Source organism: Camellia sinensis, chromosome 7 (genome assembly GCF_055761805.1).
Source record: "Camellia sinensis isolate YWXY chromosome 7, ASM5576180v1, whole genome shotgun sequence".
In the NCBI taxonomy this organism is placed as follows: domain Eukaryota; kingdom Viridiplantae; phylum Streptophyta; class Magnoliopsida; order Ericales; family Theaceae; genus Camellia; species Camellia sinensis.
Window position 1 is genome coordinate 182,953,734 of NC_138967.1, and position 23,767 is coordinate 182,977,500.

Sequence of the window (23,767 nt, forward strand, 5' to 3'; positions counted from 1 at the left end):
CTTCCAAAATACTTTTAATGTCACAAACAGTCGTCTCAATTTTTGAAATCCGACTATCATCAATATTTTTCATTTCCTCGCTTTATACTGATGGCGGCATTTGCTCTTCAACAACAAAATTAACAGTAACCTATTTACAGACATGTTATAGAGAATTTAGTTTTCCATTTCAACATGAAGAAGAACAAACAAAACCAAACCTAAAAGAATGGAAATAAAGAATGACTTTCTCATTCTGGTAACCTCTCCAAATCAGCCAAGCAAAGGACCGAGCGAGCACGAGCAACATGACAACCAATTGGAGCAACACATACTATGTAATGAAATAGGCATTAAAATCAAGTATTTATAACAAAATAATTATTAATTGGTTGCAAGTTTACCATTATAAGAAATAAGCATCATTTGGTTACAACTGACTTTTTGAAGTGTACTTGCGTAAACTACAAACAAAGAATTGAAGAGTGAACTTTGACCAATTATAATCCTTCATGCCATCCACATTCTGAACGAGGTGAATGAAGGATTGTTTAACAACATCCTTTGTGGTTGGGCATAAGAATGCACCTAGTATGTATAGGGCAAATATCCTCTTAAATTCCTTCTCATCTCTATGTAATCATTCTTCTCCTCCTTCCGTTGGGTTCTCCATTGATGTCCTATGCCCTTTGTCATCTACATTGCCTCAAAAGTGAACATAAGTGATGCTAGTAGAAAAAAACAGATACAGATAGCATTAAATATGATAACAATTTGTGGTAAGCAATGTGCAAACCGTGTCGGTGACTTTTATTTGTGTTTCCTGCTTGCTTTTGTTTTCATCTTGGCTACAGGTTCAACCAAATGAATAATAAGGACTAATATTTAAACCCAACATAACAAATGCAATTAAAATAAGAAATTGAATAGTGTGAAGAAACAATACTTGTAGAAGAAGAATGCCGGTATAAATTGTTTGTGTATGCAAGGTTTGTTACTTCCTTCACTCATTGTGTATTGTTATATATTATCTACACAAGCAAAGGTGAAATAATCGTTTGAGAGAAAATTAAATCAAGTTAGTCAATGCGAGAAAAGCACACACATGAAAAGAAAAATAATAAAGACAAACTATTCAATTACACATTGTTTATAAAAAAAAAATTAAAAAAAAAATTAAATGAGACAAACAAATAAACACACAAAATCCAAAGAATGCAACAAGAAAATCATAGATTTTGGGAGTCTTCGGCCTTGTTTGGTTTGGATTTGGGAAAAAGATTTTGGAGAAAATCTTTGGAAATTTTGTTTGGTTTGTAATTTTTCTCAAAAAATTTTCAAAATCACTCTCTCTATTACACATCAATCAATCACTTTTTCTCTCTCCTCTTTCATTTTCAATCACTTTTTCTCTCACATACATCTACTCAGTTACAACAAAATATCAAATCATTCCAAACTCCCAAACTCCAAAACTATTTTCAAAATATACAACCAAACAAACTACAAAAATTTCTAAACTCACTTCCCAAAATATTTTTTGAAAACTTATCTCCCAAAATCAAACCAAATAAAGCCTAAAAAAATTTAAAAAAATTCACTAGAAACAAAAAAAGAAGAAGAAGCTTTCACTGTGTTCGGTTTCAATATTCTAAATTCAATTGTTTGAAAATTGAGATTTTTATTTTTTGTATTTTTTTTTGTTTTTAATGAATAATTTTAAAATTTTAAGTAATTTTTTAAATACACCTTACTTAGATATATTTAAAAATTTTAATATTTGTAAAAAAATAAATAAATACATAAGAATATAAAAAATTTATTATTTTTGTATTTTTTTACAATTTTAATATTTAGTAAAAATTAATTAAATTATAAAAAAAAATTAATTTTTTAGAAAGTGAATTTTGAATTATGAAATCAAACCAGTTGTTTGGTTTCCAATTGGTGAAAGAGTGAAAAAAAAAAAAACTCTCCCCTCTCCGACTATAAAAGCTAAGCCGTCTCACTTTCGTTCTCTCTGTGTCGGCCTCTCTTTTAAAACCTAAACACCTGTCGTCGCTCTTCGAAGAAGCTGCTTAAACCCTATGGCCATGGCTATGAGATTAGCGGCGGCGAGAGTGGCTCCGGCTGGGCCGCTCGGCTTAAGAACTGCGTTGTTCTCGACTCTAACTTCGTCTTCGCCGTTCGTTCCACCGCCGACTAATCAAGCGGAGAGGCCTCCTCCAGCTGAACCCTCCACCAACCTCTTCGTCTCCGGCATGTTCACTTTCTCTTTATTCTTTTTTCAATTTCTGATTACTCTTTTGTATTTCTCTCTTTAATTGCCCTAATTTGTAGTTTTGATTCATTTTATTTTACATTTTTTTGGGTTACTATCTGTTAATCTGCAGATCTTAGGTTTTTTGGGTGAAAAATTTATCCTTTAGGCTGTGTTTGGATCAAATACCGTTGTTTGTGGTACAGAAGTTCTAGAAAATTGGGAAATGCCCTACCTTTCAGTGCGGTTTGAATTATTGATTTACGTAATCGGAAGTAACCAATTAGGTTTACAACGAAACCTAGAAATCGATCACTACAAAAACGAAGAGGTTTTGGGTAGGGATTTGGAAATGGAATGAAAAAAGTGTGTGAAATGCGAGTGTGTGAAATGTAGCTCATATTTCACCCAACTTTTCCCATTCTGTTTTTAAATTCCTACCCAAATCTATGATCCAAACGCGGCCTTAGGCACTGTACTCAACTGAACTGATTACGTTCTCTCTTTGTTACCTATGCTGCCTACCCATTAGTTGTTTGCATTAAGATAGTGTGACAGAAAATGGATAGTGATAGTTGGTACCATTTAATGGAGGAATTACTTCAACGTTGACCTGCCATGGTAACTAACTTTAGGGTTGCCAAGTCTTTAAATATTTATTTTATATAAATATTTGGATGGATGTGTGGTAAGACTAAGAATGATAACATTAGAAATGAATATTTTCGTGAAATGGTAAGAAATAATTTGAGATAGAACAAGTTAAAATGGTTTAGTCATGTAGAACGAAAATCTATAGATACAACGGTAAAGAAAAATGATAATCATTGTAAATAGAAATGATTAGGAGGAGGAAAAGACCTAAATTAAACTAACATGGGATGTGGTACTAGAAAATAATAGGGATTTATTTAATTTAATTCAACTGCATAGTCCTTGATAGGGCCAACCCCATACAAGGTTTGGTTTGGTTTGGTTTGCATTATTTATTTTACACCCATGTGATCATATAACCATGTTGGAACTCCTTACATGAGACTGAGTATCAGTAGATCTTCTCTGCATTGTTAATCATTCACAGAGTTTTACCGTCAGGTATGCATATAGGTCCTCTTTTGAAAGAAAGAACAATTTTTTGGACTACAAACAATGCATTTGGATTGATGTTGTTGATCCTATTAGATGACGCCAACAAGGTAAATAAAATTGGTTTTGAAAACTTTAGAGACGAGATTGGGTTTTTGATGATAATGGTTGCACACGCTTTGGCAATCCACAGCAACAAATCTACTGCCAACCATCAGTTTGGAGTCGAGAACATTCAGCATCAGGACTATGGTCATTGACATGATAGAGTTTCTGTTGTCTTGGATAGTCAACATGTTGGTCCTCTTATTATCAAAATCTCATTATACTTTACATGTTAGTGAAATGACACTTCAGCCTAGATGGTGCAACAGCTAAAAATTACTGAAATCCAATTTTCCATGATAATTTGCCATTAAGTCAAGTCTAAAATCTTCAAATCATCTACTAAATATGCTTAACATTGTACAACCAGTGAATTTGAATGTAGTTGACATAATTAGATTTGTCCAGATGCAAGGGTAGATTTGCAGCTCAGTAAAATGGTTTGGTATATGGGTCTATGTTATCTCAATATTTATGAGAACATAAATTCATATAAACTTTCTTAGTGTAATTGTGAAATAAATTGCCTACTGTCTAATTTAGTAAGCACTTTTGCTTGTTATGGGTGTTTGGCAACTGTTTCGGTTGGGCAGGAAGTAGGGTCTTAGACAAAAGCCTGTCACCAGATGTGCTAAGGCTCTATCCCTAGTGGTTTGGCATTTTATGTTATGTCAGCTTTGCTTTGAGTTGTTGTGTCATTGCTCAAAGTAGAGTATTCCCCCCCCCCCCCCCCCCCCCCAACAACCCCAGTAAAGATTGATGTTAATCTTTATAGCTACTTGTACTTTGGAACCATGAGTTTAATAAATATTGTCGTATGAAGTCCATTTGTCTGATAGCATTGGTTCTATACTCATTGCTGCTCTGGCTGTTAATGGCATGAGTTTGTGAGTATTTATCACATATGTTGGACACAGAAATTATGATCTCTCTCTCTCTCTCTCTCTCCTAAGTATTTATTTATCATCTTCCCTTTCTGGAGGACCCTGCTGACCCTGCATGGTGGCTGGGTTTGGTCTTGCGTTGGTAAAGGATGATTGGCCAATTATTTGGTGTTCTAAGCTTATATCCGATATCATTTGTAAAAGGGTATTGATGCTAGAAATATATACTTTTTAAATGATATGGGGACTTGTGATATTCTTCGGTAATGTTTTTTGTTTGGTTGATTTCAGATTCATGAATAAAATACTGGAGGTAGATTGGTGATTTTGTTTGTCTTTTGAGATTCAGCTTATAGAAATGCAGAATCAACTAAATAAATGCTCTCAGTTTGTTTTGTTTCTTATATTGTTTTTTCTTTTGGGAGTGCACAAACAACCTCAGGCAATATGATTGTCAAGGAGAGCAGATAAGAGTAAGCCAGTGGAATCTACTATCTTGTGGATTTTTTTTCCCCTTTCCTTGTTTTAGTGTTTCTAATGGATCTTTGAAATTTGTGGTTGAATCCTTGAAATTTGTGGTCAGATGGTCATGTTTTGTTTTTTTGTTTTAAAAAATCTAATTTTCTTTTCTCAATATTTGTTCTCATCTTGTGGTGTAGCTTGCCCACAATGATGTGTTGTCATGAATTCTAATATTTTATGCTGGTCTTGGCATTGGTGGTGACCTTATCTTAAGCCACTGTAATTTTCACCAGAATCTTCTTCCTTTACTTTCAGGGCTTAGCAAACGTACTACTACAGAAGGACTTAGAGAAGCCTTTGCAAAGTTTGGTGAAGTGGTCCATGGTTTGTTGTTCTCCTTCAGAATCCTTTTAGAAAATTGCTTTGTCAAAACTAACTGTTATAGATGAAAATGATTGAACATTGGTGTTCTGACCTCTGCAGCTAGAGTAGTGACTGATCGTGTTTCTGGATATTCCAAAGGCTTTGGTTTTGTAAAATATGCTACTATAGAAGATGCTGCAGAAGGTATAAAGGGCATGGATGGCAAGGTGAGGTGGCATTAACACATTTACTTTATGCTGTTTAAAAACTGAGGTTGTTGGTCAGCATGCACATAAATGCGCCCTTGCACAGACACAAGCAGTAGGAGAAAAATGTTGGTTTGAAATTTTGTACCAGACTTATGGCTCAGATTTTTCTCCCCCTTTAGCATATAAGAGTACTGTTGCTTCTTTTCTTTTCTTCTTTTTGTCCCCCAGAAAATTACAATCTGTTTAACATTAGTAGAAAGAACTTTTGGTTCTTCAGATAAATATGTATGGCCATTAAGTTAGAACTTAGAACTAGAAGTGAGAATTCATCTTCAACTATGAATCCTGTCTTGCAAATCTTGAAGTTACTTTTGTTTCCTTTATAGTTTTTAGGAATCCTTTATAGTTAGTGTGGGAAAAAGAGAAAATTGAGTGCTTAAATTGACTTTAATTCTTAACCATTGCAAAGTGTCTGATGACACTATTTTGGCTAAAAATAGCAGCTGTTATGTTTGCTAACAAAGTTGCAAGTTGTTGGCAAAGAATGATTTGGAAGGTTTATGTGTTTTTCTTGTCGAGTACAAGTTGAACTATCTGGGTTCTTGTAATATTTTTCATGTTTTCCGATGATGTCCCATACATTGAAGTTTGTATTACCTGTATGAATTTTGAATGTTATAATTCCTTACATGAAAGGCAACATGAACTACAGCTAGCAAGAAAACAGGGGGTAGAAGTATACACCCTTCACTAGACTGCAGTCATTTTTATTGTGTAATTTGCTACCCTTGACAGTGCTCAATATTTAGATCTCCATCACTTTACCAAATCACTAGCACAATGCTATATGCATTTGCTTCGCAGTTGGCAACCTTTAGTTATGATATTGATGATATATTTTTTTTTTTTTATTGGACTTGGGAATGATGTTCTTTTTTGTATTGTTGGTTTTGTAGTTCTTGGATGGTTGGGTTATATTCGCAGAGTATGCGAGACCAAGACCTCCTCTGCCTGCGAACAACGTAGGACCATCACCTTATCCGCCTGCTTATGGGTCCCCATATGGTCGTCAATAAATTATCAGTGGAATAAGCTGGTCATTTCTAAGGTATATCACATTGGTTTGGACAACAATATAGCATTTGCATTCCAGTTCTCTATTTTGACTTGCTGAGAGCTTCGTGTTCTATTATTTGGAAGTTTAGTTTTTGGAGATGATTAAATTAAGAAACTTGCGGACTTAAATTGTTGTATGATTTTTTTAAACTTCTGCACGATATATGGATGTGTTTCTGGAATCATCTTGATTGTCTTCTATACTTTTTGAGCATGTTTGTTTGGACGGACTGGATAAGGGGAGATTGTAATCTATCGGACTGTTAGTCTTAGGATACATGGTCCTGGACTATTTGGTTGGACTGGATTTGTATCCTATGTTTGTTTAGTCATGGGATTAGAGGTTTGGATTGGACTATTCTATTGAATCCTATGTTTGTTTGGGATATTATGAAAAATGATAAATGCTCAAAAGACTATTTTACCTTTTTGAATTATTTACTAAATAATAGGAATATTAAATTTGAATTATAAATTTTATTTAATTTTTTTACTAGAACTTTTAAAAAATTAAATAAATAGAATATTAATAAATATTACATAAATTTATTTTAATTTGTAATTGAGATTTTTAAATTTTATGACTATTAAATAATTTTCTAGATCTTTGTTCTAGATCTTTGAGATGAGATTTGAGATGAGAGTAAAGTAAATTTGCTTTGTCTGTCACATGGGAAGAAAGTATTAAATAAAAATAAAAATAGAACACAGATGCAAGAAGTTCCCTTAGGCAAAAGATGAAGCTGCTGTGAAAGTAAAATGAGCAAAAGATGAAGAAAGAGATATTAAATATTGAGGGTCAAAAATGTAATTCTTTGACTAATCTCATGGGATAACTCATTTCACGAATTTTGTTCAAACCCTCCCTTCCGGATACAATAGGCCAACAAATATAGGACTAATAGTTTGGAGTAAAAATTTAACACCAAACAACGGATTATTAATCTATTCGGACTAATAGTTTAATCCCATAATCTAATCCTTCAAAACTAACACTTTTTTTTGCCATAAATTTTAGTTTGATGTTGTATATTGATAGGAAATAAGGAGTTCAATTTTAAGGCCTCTTGGTGGCTAGATGGTACTATTATGCTGTGTTTGGTTGGGGAATTTGAAGAGGGATTTGGAAAGGGAAATGAAAAAAGTAGGTGAAATGTGAATAAATCATGCCTATATTTCACATAGTTTCACACACCTTTTTCCTTTTCCTTTCCAAATCTCTCCCCAAATTCCCCAACCAAACACACCATTAGGCTTTTGGGCTAGGTTTTTGCTCTGTTAATTTTCAGCCATTTAAATGGTAGAGATCATCTTGGTTGTAAATATGTGAGAACAATTTGGACAATAGCTAAAATTTTACCAAACCATTGTGCCAATTTAACAAAAGAACATGGAAAATGGGAAGGAGATAGACAAAGCCAGCAACCAAATAAGGTGAAGGAAAAACAAATACACAAACAAACAACCAAATCAGGACTTGGTCTAGAAGCTGTGTGTGAGAGAGGGCATATCATATCTTAATAGTTCTAGTGAGTGAGTGGCATCTCCATATTAATGCCATGTCCTACTCGCCGCTGCTTTAGGCCTTTGTTTTAAACTTCTGACTCCACCTTAGATTGTATTGGAGTTGGGGTACAACCCTTGGTTGGGTCTATTTCTGTAACTATCAAGATGATTCAAATTGTTGATTTGAATTGTTTATTTTGCAAAATGAAAAGTCCCGGGTTCTCTTTGCTTGGTTCCACAATCATTATTTTGTAGAATACATCGATTATATTATTCATGCTAAAACATTAACTAATTAGATATAAGTAGTCAGATGATTAGATCATATTTGTTTTTAAAAATATTAAATGACAAATGTGATTTTGAGAATAAATTTTGTGATTTTTTAAAGATAAATGTGATACAATCATGTGGCTATTGAAATTTGATCAATTTAATTTTTTGCATGAATAATTTGCTTGATAAATTTTACAAATTAAATGGTTTAGATTATTTGGATGGATCCTATTCAAGGGGGGCAATAGGGCCAGTTGTGCCCAAGGCACAATGGGTACACCCCATATTCTGATTGTATTTGGTGTTTAATAGTATCATATCATTTAACATTATCTATATACATTCTTTAAAAAAATAAAATAAAATAAAATTATCTATATGATTTCTCAATTAGTAAGTATAAAAAAAAGTTTGCAAATGAGATAACACTAGCCCACATTCACTAGATAGTTGAGAGGAAAAAAATAAGAATAAAGCTTAAGACCCCCAGTGGGGTGCGGGGGTCTGTTTTCATTGGTTCAAAACTGTTTGTTTGTTTTTTTTTTTTTCATTGGCAGCCCCCCACGTGGAGGTGGGGGTGCTGGGGGTGCTTCCGTACTGGGAGTCCGAATCACAGCTCAAAAAATAATTCACCAAATATATTTTGTAATTTCTTATTTATCTATCAAGAACACAATACCCGACACTTGAGATCTACCTAATAAATTTTCAGATCTGGTGTCACAAGACTTGTCATTTGAGCTCTCATAATTCATCCATACTCATTTATTGCACTACACAGGTGGCACAAAATGAATCAATATATATAATCTCTCAGTGAGAGAGAAAGGGAGTGTTTGCCTTTGTCCTTGTGTCAAGCAATGGGGATGATGGATCAAGACACACTTCTGAGAAAGTAACTAAACAATAGATATTTGAAGCTTTAATTGGTTTATTGTCATTCCATTTTTAGCACAAACAAGTTGTTCAAGTAATTTTGAAAAATTATTGGTAAGGTTTTAGTCATGATTATGAAAGTGCTTCTTTCTTTCCTTGTTGGTTATTAATGGCAGTTTCTCTAAGCAAGACATTTTTGATTTGTTAAAACAAGATTTGGAAGTCTCTTATTTTCTATTTTAACAAGGTAAGATATTAGCGAATTAGTATTAGTAGTCAAATTAGATTTCTATGCACTATTAGTAATAGTTGATTGAGGACAATAACTTTTGAAGTTGAAATAAAATGTTGTTTATTGAAAAATTGAAACTGAAATACTTTTAACATTTCAAAAAAAAAAAAGAAAAAAAAGAGCTATAATGATGTTTGTTGAGTGAAAGTGATGGGTAAATTGATAATCAATTAATGTAAAGGAGGTTGTTAAATTTCACATACATATCCTATTCCAAGGGTTGGGGTGGGGGCCCTACGGTGAGCTGCCCATCTATGGCCTCAACCAATAGAGAATACTTCAAAAATACTTTGGTTTACCTAATTTTATGGCATTAAACATTATTTAAGATTCTTTTCTTGAAGTTTAATGTTTTAATCCCCAATTGTATATACATAATGAACCCTCAAGTCAAGTGAACTCTGAATCTTGATTTTTGTCTCTAATAAAACTTTCACCACTTATCTCTTTCTCTGTAATTGATATGTTACATTGGACTTTGCACTTATTGTTTAAGCTACAATAATCATAAGCATAAATCCATGCATTGCAGAGAACCATAACACTATGATTGTCATCTCCGTGTATTCTTTTATTTATTTATTTAATTTGATCTTATTTTGAAGTTTATTTTCACTCTCTTTTATGCATAATTAAGTGACTTGAGCAGGTCTATTAATATCCTTGTGTTTAGTGGTAAGTCTCTATCATACTACTATTTCAACTATCGAAGAATTGAGTTTGATTCCCTAAAAATAGATGACTTTATTAGTGATAATTACTTAGATTTGTTATATGATTGTAGTTTTAATTTAAAGAAAGCAAGCAATTCACTCCTTCCCACTATGAAGTAAAAGAGTTTGGTAGTGATTTCTCTTTAAAATTGTTTTGGTTGTGTAAGTGGTTGGTGAGTAGATTGTCCATATAGGGAATAAAGTCAGCTAAATTTTAGTAGCACTGATCGAGCTAGGATAAATAAATAAATAGATAAAAGAAAAGAGCAAAATTTTATTAAGGTTTGATGGTGACAAGTCCCACATTAATATGGTCTATATTATCTATTCCTCTTTCAAATGTATTTTTTTAAATCGATTTTGAGTATTTGTATATCTTCCACTTGTTTTACAAGTTGCTTCATATCTACAAGTTGCATATGTATTACTCACACATTATTGATAACCCAAGCTAATAGTTGATTTATTTATTTGATTCATGTATAATTTGTTTTCATTGCCCATGATTTTAACTTTAGTGACAAATATTTTTCATGTAAACCAATTACATTTTGAGTTTTTTTTTTTTAGTCAAACTGAAATTGTGGTGAGATGAATCTTAATACTATTTTTCTTATGTGCGCTAATCAACTTGTGAATTGGTTGAAAAGATACTTTGATGCCTAAGTAAGAATTGATGGTGGAAGAAGAAAAGAAGTTTTAGATAATGCCAAAAATGATTAATTTCTATTTATTTATTTTAGTGTGAGGCTCGCTCTATTTATAGCAAATTTAGGTTACCTTGAGTTACACGGGTCTTGTTCATGTTACCCACTCTTCCTCTTTAGAGCATTCGCATCAAGCTCTTCAAGTTTTTAGGCTAATTTAACCCAAAATTCACTTTTTCTATTTTAACTAGTTACATTTTTAGTATTCACTGCATCAAACTCTCTATTCTAACACAATCTTATTAAAATATTAATTTGTTATTGTATTTGTTATTCTTCATTTTTTTATTAAATTGATGAGGTGCTATCCAAACAATTCTTAAAAAATGCAAAAAAAAAAAAAAAAAAAAAAAATGTTGTTGACTGGTCAACAGGCTGGTCAACCAGTTAGGCTAATTTTCGGCATTTTTCCTTCTTTCCTTCTCAGTTTTCCTGCAGAAAATATAATAAAAAATCATATAACGAATGAACAGTGTCTCAACAAAGTTGTTGAGGTACTATAGCAAATCTAAGAAAATGTTAATTTAGAAAAAATTTGTTGAGACTGATGGAGGGATAATTTGATAAACAATGCCTCTATATTTTTATTTTTTTGTTATTTTGGTGATCTTGATGCGGATGCTTATACTTGGACATGCATGTCCTTCATGGGTGAGGCGTTGGTTATCATCGTTAGAAATTTCTCCAACATTTTGTTTCTATAAGCCAACCATTTTTATGGAGTAGTTGAATCAATTTTTAATTAAAAGCTCGCTATCTTAGCATGACAATTGGTGTTGGTCAGATCTTTATGAATTATACTTCTTTCATAGAAAATTAGTGTATTTTATATTTATTTTTTTAAAGAAAGTTAAAAAATTATTAAAAAAAAGTTGATCACAACTCTTTTGGAAAGTAGGTTAAAAGTTAATTTTCAGCTTTAATTTACTTTGGGTTACACCATCTCTCACATTTTTTACACGTTCTTCAAAAAAAAAAAAATCAAAATTAAAAAATCAATTTTCAACTACCTTTTCAAAACAATTTGAACATGAAAAGTAGTACTATCTCCCTTTATTGTGCTTGGTATTTTTTTTATTGTTTTTATTTATACAGGCTAGTTTTGAGTTGTAACTTCTACTCATTATATATACTTTATATACAAATAAAAAAAAAAGTTGCAAAAATGAAAAACTACAAATGTGGAATTGCGTAGTTCAAAAGAAAAGTACTGTCACCTAGCTCATTTGTTCGGGTGATTTGGAATGATCTAAATAAGTATATTTTTTGATTTTTTGTGAAATATAGATTGGATTTGAAGTGATGTGGTAGAGAGGTGATGTGACTTAAATAAGATGATGCAACTTAAATAGAATAGTGACTTTTTTACTCTTTTAGAATACTCCAAATAAGGCCTTAATATTCTTCTACCACAAAATATCAAATAATAGATCATGTTTATATTTATTATTGCGAGTTTCAGTGTGTTTAGTTTGAGTTTTTTGAATTAAGTTTTGGGAGATTTACCAATAAATCCCAAAATGTAAACTTATGAATCAATTAGTCTCATTTTTATTCTAGTAAACCGTTTAGTCCCATTTAATTGTGAGGGACGTAATTACCCTCATCTCTAACCGTTGCTCACAGATACACAGACACACACACACAGAGACACACACACACAGAGATACACACACAGATACATACACACACACACACACACACAGATACACACACACAGACACACACAGATACATACATACACACACAGATACATACATACACACACAGATACACACACACACACAGATACACACACACACACAAATACACACATACATTACGAGGGGCAGACACACACACACACAGATACATACACACACACATCTGCAGATCTGAGACTGAGATCTGAGTCGCCATCATCATCACACACACACACATGCATCTGCAGATCTGAGACTGAGATCTGAGTCGCCATCATCATCACACACACACACAATCACAGGGAGAGAAGAGAGGTCTCGATCGGTTGAGAGAGGAGAGAAGATGGAGACTGGTTGCGCCGATGGTATCAAGCGGCGGAGTGCGGCCACGGCGGCGTAGAGACGAGAGACAGAGAGCGGCAGAGAAAGATGGGGTCTGAGATGAGAGAGAGAGAGAGATCTGAAATGAGAGATGAGAGGAGTTTTGTTAGATTAAATCTGTGGAAGGGTTTGGAGGGAACGAAATTTGAGAGAGAGAGAAGCGCGGGTGGGTTGCAGACAGAAGAGGGGAAGAGTTATAATGTGGGAAATGGTGAAGTGATGGTGAAGCCCCACCAGTACATGGAAACAAAATAATAATGGGTAAAATCGTCCATACAGTTACACTAAATATGAAAAATAGGATCAATAAGAAATAAACTTCCCCACTGATAGGACTTATTCGAACAAAAGAATAAAGTTGGGACTAATTGGTTTAATAGTTTGTGAAATGGGATTTATTGGTAAATTTTCCTTTAGTTTTTTGAAAATTGATTTTTTTAATTTTCGTGTTTTTTTTAGTGAATATTTTTAAAATTTTAATCATTTTTTTTTACTTTTTTAGATGCACCTTGCTTAGATCTATCTAAAAAGTAAAAAATTTATAAAAAAATATTTTTAAAATTAATAAATACATGAAAATATAAAAAAAAATATACTGCATTCTCATATTTTTTTTGGTATTTTTGATATTTAGTGATTTTTTAAAAGGTTTTTTTCAATTTTTTTTTTACTTTTTAGGTATATTTATGTTAAGTATGTCTAAAAAATAAAAAAATTGTTTGAAATATTAAAAAAATTCAATCAAAACAAAAAAAAATGAAAAATAAAAAAATAAAATTTTTTAAAAAGTATTTTTGAAAAAGTGTAACTAAGCAAAGTGATTATTTGTTTATTTTAATATTGTTAGACATATATTATTTTTTTTATATTTTAAATTAGCCGATTTCTTCATCTTGCACGATGGTGCAAAAAAATTGATTCTCTATCACATTTTAAATTTATATTTTATCATACAACATTACACTGACACAACAAGTTTGGATTTCAAAAAATGCTTCTCCTACTACAAAATACGTTTAAATTTAAACGAGTTTTTAATGAGTCCAACATAAGTCGATTGAGTAATTTAGTTCATTTAATAACCCTAAGATCTTGTATCTAAAAAAAAAGGGCCCTAAGATCATTTTGATCATAAATTATATATAAAACTCTGAATATATATTTTTTGATACAATTAATGTAAACATTACATTTTGCACAGGAAGAAAATTAGAGATTCCCACTACCCAAACAGACGCAAAATTAAATAAATAAATCAAGATGAGAACCAGTTGTCACCCTTTGATTAGGGGTAGTGCTACTTAGACCTGGTTTGGCATCTTTAAAAAAAAGTCAAAAAATTACTATCTTATTTAAGTCACATCACCTCTCTACCACATCACTTCAAATCCAATCTATACCCAACTCATATGTCATAAAAAAATACACTTATATCATCCCAAACCACCCTTTAATTTTCTGATTTATTATGTGGTGTATATACGTTTTGATTTTTATTTGTCGCCTTTAATATATATTTTTTAAACACTCCCAAGTTGTTGGACTGTCATTTGTCTCTTTCAAAAAAATTTATTTATTTACACTACTAATTGAATTGAAATAAATGAGTTTAAACAAAATTTCAAGCATTTGTCACTTTGGATTATTATTTGTCACTTCCAAAAAAATAATTAAACATTTGATTATAGTGATCCAAGCATACTCAACTTGAACATTAATTTTTATTTTTTCTTTTTACGTCCAAACCCACCCTATTCAAAGTTTAGATTCAATTTTTTTTAAAGTACATGATGTGTTAACAAATTTGTATGGGTACAGCATCATGTTAAATATGAATCCCTTGAATCGATCTTTGAAAAAATATATATATTTTTTGTTTTCTCCAAACCATGATAATTTTTTTCAATGATAATACCTATATGTTTTTAAATATTAATATCTAACATATATTTTTTATGTTGTATTATAATTTTATTTTATTTACAATTTGAGAAGTGTATATTAGTACATGATAGTTATTAATACGTGTTTTTTTTTAATTTAAAATTTTAAAATCTATTTTTTTTAAAAAAACACAACTCTTTTAATATAAGTTTCAGACTTTTGTAATTTTTTTTTTCAATTTGGAATAAATGAACCTAAATTTTCATTTTAAAAAATAAGGAGAATTTTAAAAATCTAATAAAAATGAAAGGTGTGTTTGGTTTGTGTTTGTAGAGTAATTTTTGAGATAAAAAATACGAAAACTTGTTTGGTTTACCTTTTTTCAGAAATGGTTTGGAAAATTATTTTCGAGAGAGAGTTTTAAAAAAAGTGATTGATTTGATGTGTATAAGAGAAAGAGTGATTTTGGAAAGTAGGTAAGACCATCTCCAACGCTTCACCAAACCTGGCATCAAATTTAAAATTTTGTGAAAAAAATACTTTTTCATGCTCCAACGGTTTCACCAAACTGGTATCAAATTGAAAATTTATCAAACAAATCATCAAAGTGAGGACAGAATACAAATTTCAGCAAATCATTGTGTGTCACCGTTGAAGGGAGAAACCGTCAACCAGCCGGTCGACCACTAAAAAGTTCAAACAGTTCAAATTTATAGGTTCAAACAAATCAAAAAAAAAATATTTGCCTTACCGGTCGACCACTAAAAGGTTCAAACAGTTCAAATTTATTGGTTCAAACAATTCAAAATATATATATATTTTTTTTTCTCTTACCGGTCGACCAACCGGTTGTCCCCGGAGTAGATTTGATGAAAATGAACCATTAGAATAACTGATATCAAATTGAGAAAATGAGTTATTTTTTACTCAAATTTGGTGAAAAAAGAAGTTCACCGTTAGAGATGCTCTAACCAAACAAAATTTTGAGATTTTTTTTGAAAAAATTTGTTTGGTTTGATTACTCTTGAAAATTTATTTGTAGAGATTTTTTCCCAAAAATTTTTCTGAGAAACAAACCAAACAAGGCCGAAATAATTAGCTTAAAAAGTTATTTTGTCAATTAATTTAGAAGTAGTTTGGGAGGATCTAAATAAGTGTACTTTTTGACTTTTTACGAAATATGGGTTAAGTTTGAAGTGATGTGTTAGAGGTGATGTGATTTAAATAAGATGATGTGATTTAAATAAGATAGTGACTTTTTGAGTCTTTTAAATCATGTCAAATAAGATGATGCGATTTAAATAAGATAATGAGATTTATTTTATTTTATTTTATTTTTTAAATTTGAAGTAATCTAAGGCGGTGGGGTCAGGCGTCAGGGGTCAGCGACTGAGATAGGAAGAGGTGTTGGGGGTAATGAGAGGGAGTGTGGCCAACAAGTAGAGGTTACTTACGTAGGAAAGAGAAGAGAAAGGGAAATGGAAGGACAATCATGACATTTTCAAATTAGAATTATTAGTTTAAGGCTTTGATACGGAGATTTTAGAGTATACACCAGTTTATCTAAATTTTATTTTAAAATATTATTAAAAATTTTATTTTTTATTTTAGAAATTACTTAGCAGACTTTTTATTTTTTTTTCTATTTTATTAACAAACTCTTTATTTTTTTTATTTTATTAAAATATAATTTTTAATTATAAATTTTAAAAAAATAAAAATCATAAATGTGTACTGCAGTCCTTAAACAAAGTAAAGCAAAAAAAGAAAAAAAATATAAGAAAACTACAGTGACTCCCTACAAATGGAAAGTCACTGTAACAAAAACTAATTTATGAGATTATTTAGGAGAGCTGATGCAGGTGTATAGGAAGAAATTTATCCCTTAAAATAAGTAAGGAGGAGGTTTAGGACATCTGATGGGAACGCATATAAAAGATATGTAATATTTTTATAATAATTAGGATTTTTAAGTATTTTTATAGAGATATTTATTTTTTTATAAAAAAATTTCCCTTCTCATAGTGAAATTTCTTTTTTCTCAAGAATTTTTTTTACAGAGAAATTTTAGTTCTTCAAGGAGAAATTTATCTATGATGAGGTAAAATTTATCTAATAATATTATTAAGAGATTTTAATTAGCAAAAATATTATTATATTGGACCTTTTCTATGCTTCGTTTGGGAAGAAGGATTGAGTTGAGTTTGGGACTATTTTAATCACAAAAAAATAAAATAGACTTTTTAGCCTAATAAGACAAAATATTACATTCAACCTATAATCATTACATTCTTTCTCTCACAAAAAATCAAAAAAGTCAAAAAGTCATTTCCAAACGAGACTTTTAACCTCAGCCTAAAATAGCTAAAAAGTCAAAAAAATTAAAAAGACAACTCACTTCTCAAACGAACCCTCAAAATTAAGGAGGAATGTTTCACTCAACTTTATTTTCAAATATATTCCATCAATTCATAATTATTTTTCATCATTTTATTTATTAGTTTTTGTTTAATATCCCCATCGTAATTTGTTTCTCACCATTAATTTGTACTTATGGCTTTTTTATTATTTTAAATTAACCCATTTACATCATCAAAACAAGATTGGACGAGTCGTGACGCCAAACAATATCTTTCCATTTAAATTTGGCTATTTTAGTAAATTATTTTTATTTTAAGTTATTTTAATTTTTGATTATTTTAGTAGACTAAAATATTTGGGGCAAACTTCACTTTACCTTTTTATGATTTGGGTCATGTGCGGATCATCTCCCTGACGTTCGAATATCACCACATAACCCCCTGTGGTTAATGAGATGTTGTGCATAGTTAGCTTTTCCATCTATTCTAACAGGTCGTGCATGACACGTGCCTAATATGCAAATGGGCATGAAAAAAAGAAACTCCTCCCTTACTTGGAGGGGTATCCTTAAGTTGAGGGATGTCTTGAGAAAAGGCATCAAATGGGGGCTGGTGATGGTTCTAAGATCTCCATTTGGCATGATTGGTGGTGTGGAGAAGCCTCTTTAGTATCCCAATATCCGAATCATAACTCCATTAATATGGACACGGTGGATAAGCTCATGAATGGTTTGGGGGAGTGGGATGTGAATATGTTTGAGTTTCATCTTCCCAGAGATGTTTTTTCTGATGTGCTCAAAATCTATTTACCTCAATTTGTTACTTTTCCTGTTACCCCTTTTTGGAAGGGGTCTCCAAGTGGTAACTTTTCTGCTGCCACAGCTTATCAAATTGCTTCTCCTCCGATGGAGAATCCTATGTTTCTGGACTGGGTTTGGAAACTTAAGATTCCCCAAAAGCTTAAAGGTTTCTTATGGCTCATTTTTCATGATAAACTTCTTACTAATGCTTTGCGAATGATGAGAGGTCTATCAAATGATGCTAGTTGTCCTAGATGTAATCATCACCTGGAGGATGTTGAACATCTGGTTCGTAGTTGTATACACTCGAAACATGTTTGGGATAATTTGGTTGGCAGTCATGGCTGTGTTCTGAATAGGCAGGGGTCTTTCCTTGATTGGTTTGAAAGGAATCTTTGTCCCCATACTGATGTGGTTTCCAACTGGAGCCTAGTATTTGTGGTTGCCGTTTGGCAAATATGAAAAGAGAGAAACAGGATAATTTTTGATAATATTGCACATTCTTGGCAAAAAACTGTCTATCTTACTTATAATTATGTTAATGAGATTCAACAAGCTTTTGATTTAAATTTACAATTTACCAGGCCATCTCTTATTTTGGTTCATTAGTTACCTCCTCCTGCAGGGAAGATTAAACTTAATATTGATGGATGCGCCCGTGGAGATCCGGGGAAAGGTGGGTTTGGAGGCGTCTTTAGAGATGAGGCATGTGTTTGGATTTGTGGTTTCTTTGGGCAACTAGACTCTTGTCAGAGCCTCGAAGTTGAAATGTGGGGTTTATACCGAGGGCTCACGATCGTGCTTGAAAAAGGAATGCATGAAGTTATAGTGGAAACAGACTCTACTTCGGCTGCAGCTTTGCTCAATGAAGGTCCTCTCCAAAATTGTTCTTTCCGCAGCATAGTGGAGGATGCTCGGCACCTGTTCCATAGGTGTAATTGCACTATTTGTCATATTATGCGAGAAGGTAACAAATGTGCTAATCTCCTTGCTAATATGAGGGCTTATCAAATGGAGCAGTTGGTGATGGTGGACGATCCACCCGCTGGAGTTCAAAGCCAAGTGGTGGTAGATATGATTGGGATGGCTTATCGTCGACTCTAGGGTGGCTGTGCCTTCTCTTGCTTTGTTTTCTTTTTCTATTTCTTTTGCTTCTTGTTTGTATTTCCCTTTCTGATGTACCAAAAAAAAAAGGGCATGAAAATATTATTTTTCCTCCGAATTGAATGACTAAAATGCCTTCATCTTCATCATCAATTTCCAAAATCTACCCTCATCTTTATCATCAATATCCAGATATTCATTTTTCAAAACACAACACATCTCCCTCTCAATTTTACATTTTCTTCCTCCAACTTAAGGCCAAGAACAATGAATACAAATTATAGTACTTCTGAAAATCAAAACTCCCAAAAAACTCAAAACAAAAACCTAAATTAATTTAAACAACATAATTTATATAAAAAATTAATATATATATATATATATACTGTAGCTATATATATGTATATATATGTTGGGAATATGGTACAAAAATAAAACTGTAGCTATATGTATATAATTTGTAGCTATATATATATATATATATATATGTATATCTATAATATTCTTTGATTTCTTTCCGTATATACTATAGCTATATATATATATATATATATGTGTGTGTATATAATCTTCTTTGACATCATCTTGGACGTTTATTGCGCTTCATTGATGATGATGCTCACCAAAAGCATCATTAGCCCAATACAATTCAACATTTTACTCACCCCCATCCCTTAAGGTTCATTAGAGAAACCAAATTAAAAAAGAATCAAAAGCCCATTTCCACAAATTCCAAGACTCTATTATCTGAATGAACATCATTAAAAATCACAAATCAAAAAATAAATTTCTCATCTAAATCCACCGAAAACAGTGAGAGAGAGAGTAAGAAAAAAAAAATTCTTAGATCTGTGGGTTTTTTTTTTCTTTTTCTTGAGCTCGTTCTTTCTAGTATAAATTGAAAGAATATGTTCGTTATTGATTCTGATGTCCATCATTGATTCTTCTCTCTCTTGCACTTCTCAAATGCACACTTGTTAAATAAGAAATATTAAACAAAAGTTATACATACAAGGACAAAATAGTCTTTTTACTTTTGATGTTAACAGTGTTAACTGTGCACATCACCACATTAACCACTTGGGAATTATGTGATGATATTTGAACGTTAGGGAAATAATCCGCAAATGGCCTAAACCATAAGGGGATAAACTGAAGTTTGCCCAAATATTTGTGTTTGAAAAAATTGTTAGATTTTTTTGTAATTCGATATGATGTTTGTAAAAAAAAAAAAATTAATTATGATTAACATTTTATCTTATTAGGAGTTGTTTGGGATGTGCTATATAAATGTACTTTTTGATTTTTTAACTAAAAAAATAGAAAAAAAAAATGTATGTTTGGGATAACTTTTTGACTTTCTACGAAAAGATATGTAATAAAATATTGTAATAAAATCAAAATGACCATTCTACCCTTGTTGACTTTTTGGCTTTTGACTTTTTGACTTTTGGGTAGTTGAATTCAAAGGGCAAAATAATTTTGCCTTTTAGGTTTCCCCTACAAGCTTCACCCAAATAGTAGCTTGTTTGGTTCCGTTTTTCGGAAAACAGTTTTTAAAAAATTCTATTTATTTATTTATTTTATTTAAATGTTTTCAATGAATTTTTTAAATATTTTAAGTAATGTTTTTTTTTTAATTTTTAGATACACCTAATATAAATATACTTAAAAAGTATAATATTTGTGAATTTTTTTTAAAAAATACACTAAATACCAAAGAATATAAAAAAAATAAAAATTCAGTACATTTTTCGTATTTTTGTATATTTATTAAATTTTTAAAATATTTTTTCACAAATATTTTACTATTTAGATATTTTTAAGTAAGGTGCATCTAAAAAATTTATAAAAAAATGCTTAAAATTTAAAAAATATTAACTAAAAAAAAACACTAAAAACAAAAAAGCTCAATTTTCATTAAATTGAATTTATCAAATTGAAACCCAACACAATGATAAACTTTTTGATTTTTTTTAATAATTTTTTTTTTCCTTTTTAGTTTTTATAAGTTATCCCAAACCAAGCCTAACTATTTTAGTTTATTTTATCATTTTATAAATTTTTATCTCAAAAAAATCTAAAATTAACTTCCCAAACTGCCCTTATGAATGGGAGGGAATTGATATCATTTTATTTTTATTTGATGGTGTTCATGCATCAATTAAAATACTAATAAGTATACTAAAATTAGTTATAACATTATTATTGACTCCGCTTATTATATAAATTATAAATATCAAAATCTTTTTAAATTATATCACATTATCAATTAATACATTAATTAATACACTACTTAATACATATATAATATTAGAGTCGTGTTACGTAGCTCGAAAGAGCGTCCCCCCTAATCCCCCGAAAATAAAAACGACGTCGTTTCGACGTTTTTTGAATTTTTTTTTTTTTTTTTTCAGAGAAGAAGAAGCAGACGCGAAGGAAGAGAAGAAGAAGAGAAGAAGAAAGAAAGAAGAAGAGAAGAAGAAGGGAAGAAGGGAAGAAGGCAGAGGCAGAGGAAGAAGGCAAAGGCGGAGGCGACGGCGACGGCGGCCGGGCGGAGCTGCGACGATCGCAGAGCTGCGACGAAATCGGCAGAGCTGCGACGATCGGCAGAGCTCGACGATCGGACGATCGGCCGGAATGCAGGGGCCTCTATGTGTGTGTGTGTCTCCATTCCCTCTTCTCTCTTCTCTCCCTCCCTCTCCCTCTCTCTCTCCCTCTCCCTCTTCCCCCTGCGTTTGAGCTCGGAAATGGTCAAAAATGGCAGAAAAAAAAGAAAAAAAAAAAAAACCCTAATGCCCAAAACGACGTCGTTTTGGGCATTAGGGGGATTAGGGGGGACAAGTTTCGAGCTCTCAAACATTATCCATAATATTATTCATTTTCATGTGGGTGCAAAGTTGGCAGCTGCCTATTAAGAAGTTGAGTCCAGAAAACACATCCCAAAAAATCTCTATTAGTCTCGGCATAGTAATAGCAATAATAATGAGAGAGGTTCGAGTGGTTCACCAATGCCACACTCCTCCATTACTCTCTCTCTCTCTCCCTCTCCCTCTCTCTCTAAAATGAAGTTCCTCTTGGAACTCGTGACCTGCTACGGATCCATCTCCCGTCAGTCTCCTCCTCCGCCCCCATCGCCGCCGCGGCAACCTCCTCCGGCGGACTCCCGACCCTGGAGGAGGCGGGAGAGGGCGGCGGCGTTGAGATCCAAGTCGGCGGCGGAGTGGCGGCCTTCGCTCTGTTCGATCTCCGAGGACGCCGTGACGCCGGAGAGAGACCACCGGACTCTCAATGACTCTGAAAGGTTGGTAAAGAGGAAGGTCAGATCCACCGCCACCGCCAGAGTTCACGTCCGGAGCTACAGCGGCGATTTGGGGTGCGTTTAACGTCTCTTTTGCTTTTACTTTTTCGATACTTCATTCTCGGCTGTTATATAATTGACTAATTACACTTTACTTTAAATCCAAATTTACTTTCAATTCTCATAATTAAATCGTAATATTATTGCCATCTGAAGTTGACATATGTAAATTATATAGGTTTTTAATGTCATTTACTTATGACCTCTATATTTTTATTAAAATTTTATTTTAATTTTTAGATAAATTACATTCACCTCTATGGTTTAAATATATATATATATATATATATAAGTTTTACACTTTTGTTATAATAATTACATTAATCTCTTTTTAATAAGATTAAATGTATTAAAACTAATTCAGATAGTGTAGAAATAATAAAAAAAAAACAATGTAAAATATATGTAAAAAAAGATGGTAATATCATTTTTTTTCTTCATATAATTAACAAATTATTAATAAAAAAAGGAATCAACTATTATATAAATTAAAATCTGAAGGAAATTTATGTAATAATGTCAAAACTATGAGGCCTTATTTTTTTGGATCAACTTGAAATTGTGAAACTTTATTATGTTTTCTCTAAATCTCAAAGGGGTTAGTGTAATTTACCCCTAATTTACATATTTTTGTTAAAAACTCATTTTGGTTATTTTATTTTAAATTTATGTTAGAAAACTTGACAAAAAATATTAAGGGTTAGTTATCACAATTAAAAATAAAATTGTGGAAGTGATATTTTGTTGAAATTACATGGGGAATTACTTTACAAGTGAGACAGAAGGAAAAAAATATACACAAACATGGAGAGTTGCAAGTTGCACTCTCACAAAGTTTGAGTTGCATCTCACCGAAGAACAACCTGCACACTCCATGTTTTGGCAATTTTTAATTCTCTCAAATTACATAATGCTAAGTATAATTAAACTCATATTTAAAGTCATTAGTGGAAATTCTTTCAATTTTTTGATTTTCAGGCGGAGTGGGTTTCCGGTGATGCCAGCTTTCTCTCCAGCTCCATTCTTTTTCTGATAGAAGAGATCCAGTGGGCTTTCTTCTTTCTTCTGTTATTGTATTTGATATGTATATGTGTGTATGTGTGTATATTATAGTGAATAATGAGTATTGTATATTTTGGTAAATAAGTAAATGTAATTAATCCCTCGACCTTTGTTGTTGACAATAGAGAATTGTTCATATAAGTGAGATCTAGGTCTGGACTTTAATGAATGAGATCTTCGTTTTTCTTTTCTTTTTAAAGTTAAATTTAATCACTGTTAATTGGTTTTGTGATAGATTATAATGAGGCTTGTAAATAGACAATTTTAGACTTGTGAAATTCTTTCAATTTGTCATGTTG

The 23,767-nt window shown here is 31.7% G+C and overlaps 1 protein-coding gene and 1 long non-coding RNA gene across 2 annotated transcripts; both read left to right on the top strand.

Moving 5' to 3' along the window:
* Positions 1-1,901: 1,901 nt before the first annotated feature.
* On the top strand, positions 1,902-6,649 carry LOC114278683 (RNA-binding (RRM/RBD/RNP motifs) family protein). Its single transcript, XM_028220772.2, has 4 exons — positions 1,902-2,238; positions 5,092-5,160; positions 5,260-5,366; positions 6,305-6,649. Exons 1-4 carry the CDS (start codon positions 2,067-2,069, stop codon positions 6,422-6,424), a joined length of 468 nt encoding a protein of 155 aa, XP_028076573.2. The 5' UTR covers positions 1,902-2,066; the 3' UTR covers positions 6,425-6,649.
* Positions 6,650-21,934: 15,285 nt separating this feature from the next.
* LOC114278682 (uncharacterized) lies at positions 21,935-23,673 on the top strand. The gene is made up of 2 exons (XR_003635035.2): positions 21,935-22,421; positions 23,385-23,673. It is a non-coding gene; the product is annotated as an uncharacterized LOC114278682 (long non-coding RNA).
* Positions 23,674-23,767: the final 94 nt, after the last annotated feature.

Bases quoted from the DNA above. Each gene is read 5' to 3' on its own strand.
- LOC114278683 (XM_028220772.2), top strand. From the start codon at position 2,067: ATGGCCATGGCTATGAGATTAGCGGCGGCGAGAGTGGCTCCGGCTGGG. The intron at 2,239-5,091 runs GCATGTTCACTT...CTTTACTTTCAG, and splicing joins CACCAACCTCTTCGTCTCCG to GGCTTAGCAAACGTACTACT. The intron at 5,161-5,259 runs GTTTGTTGTTCT...TGACCTCTGCAG, and splicing joins GTTTGGTGAAGTGGTCCATG to CTAGAGTAGTGACTGATCGT.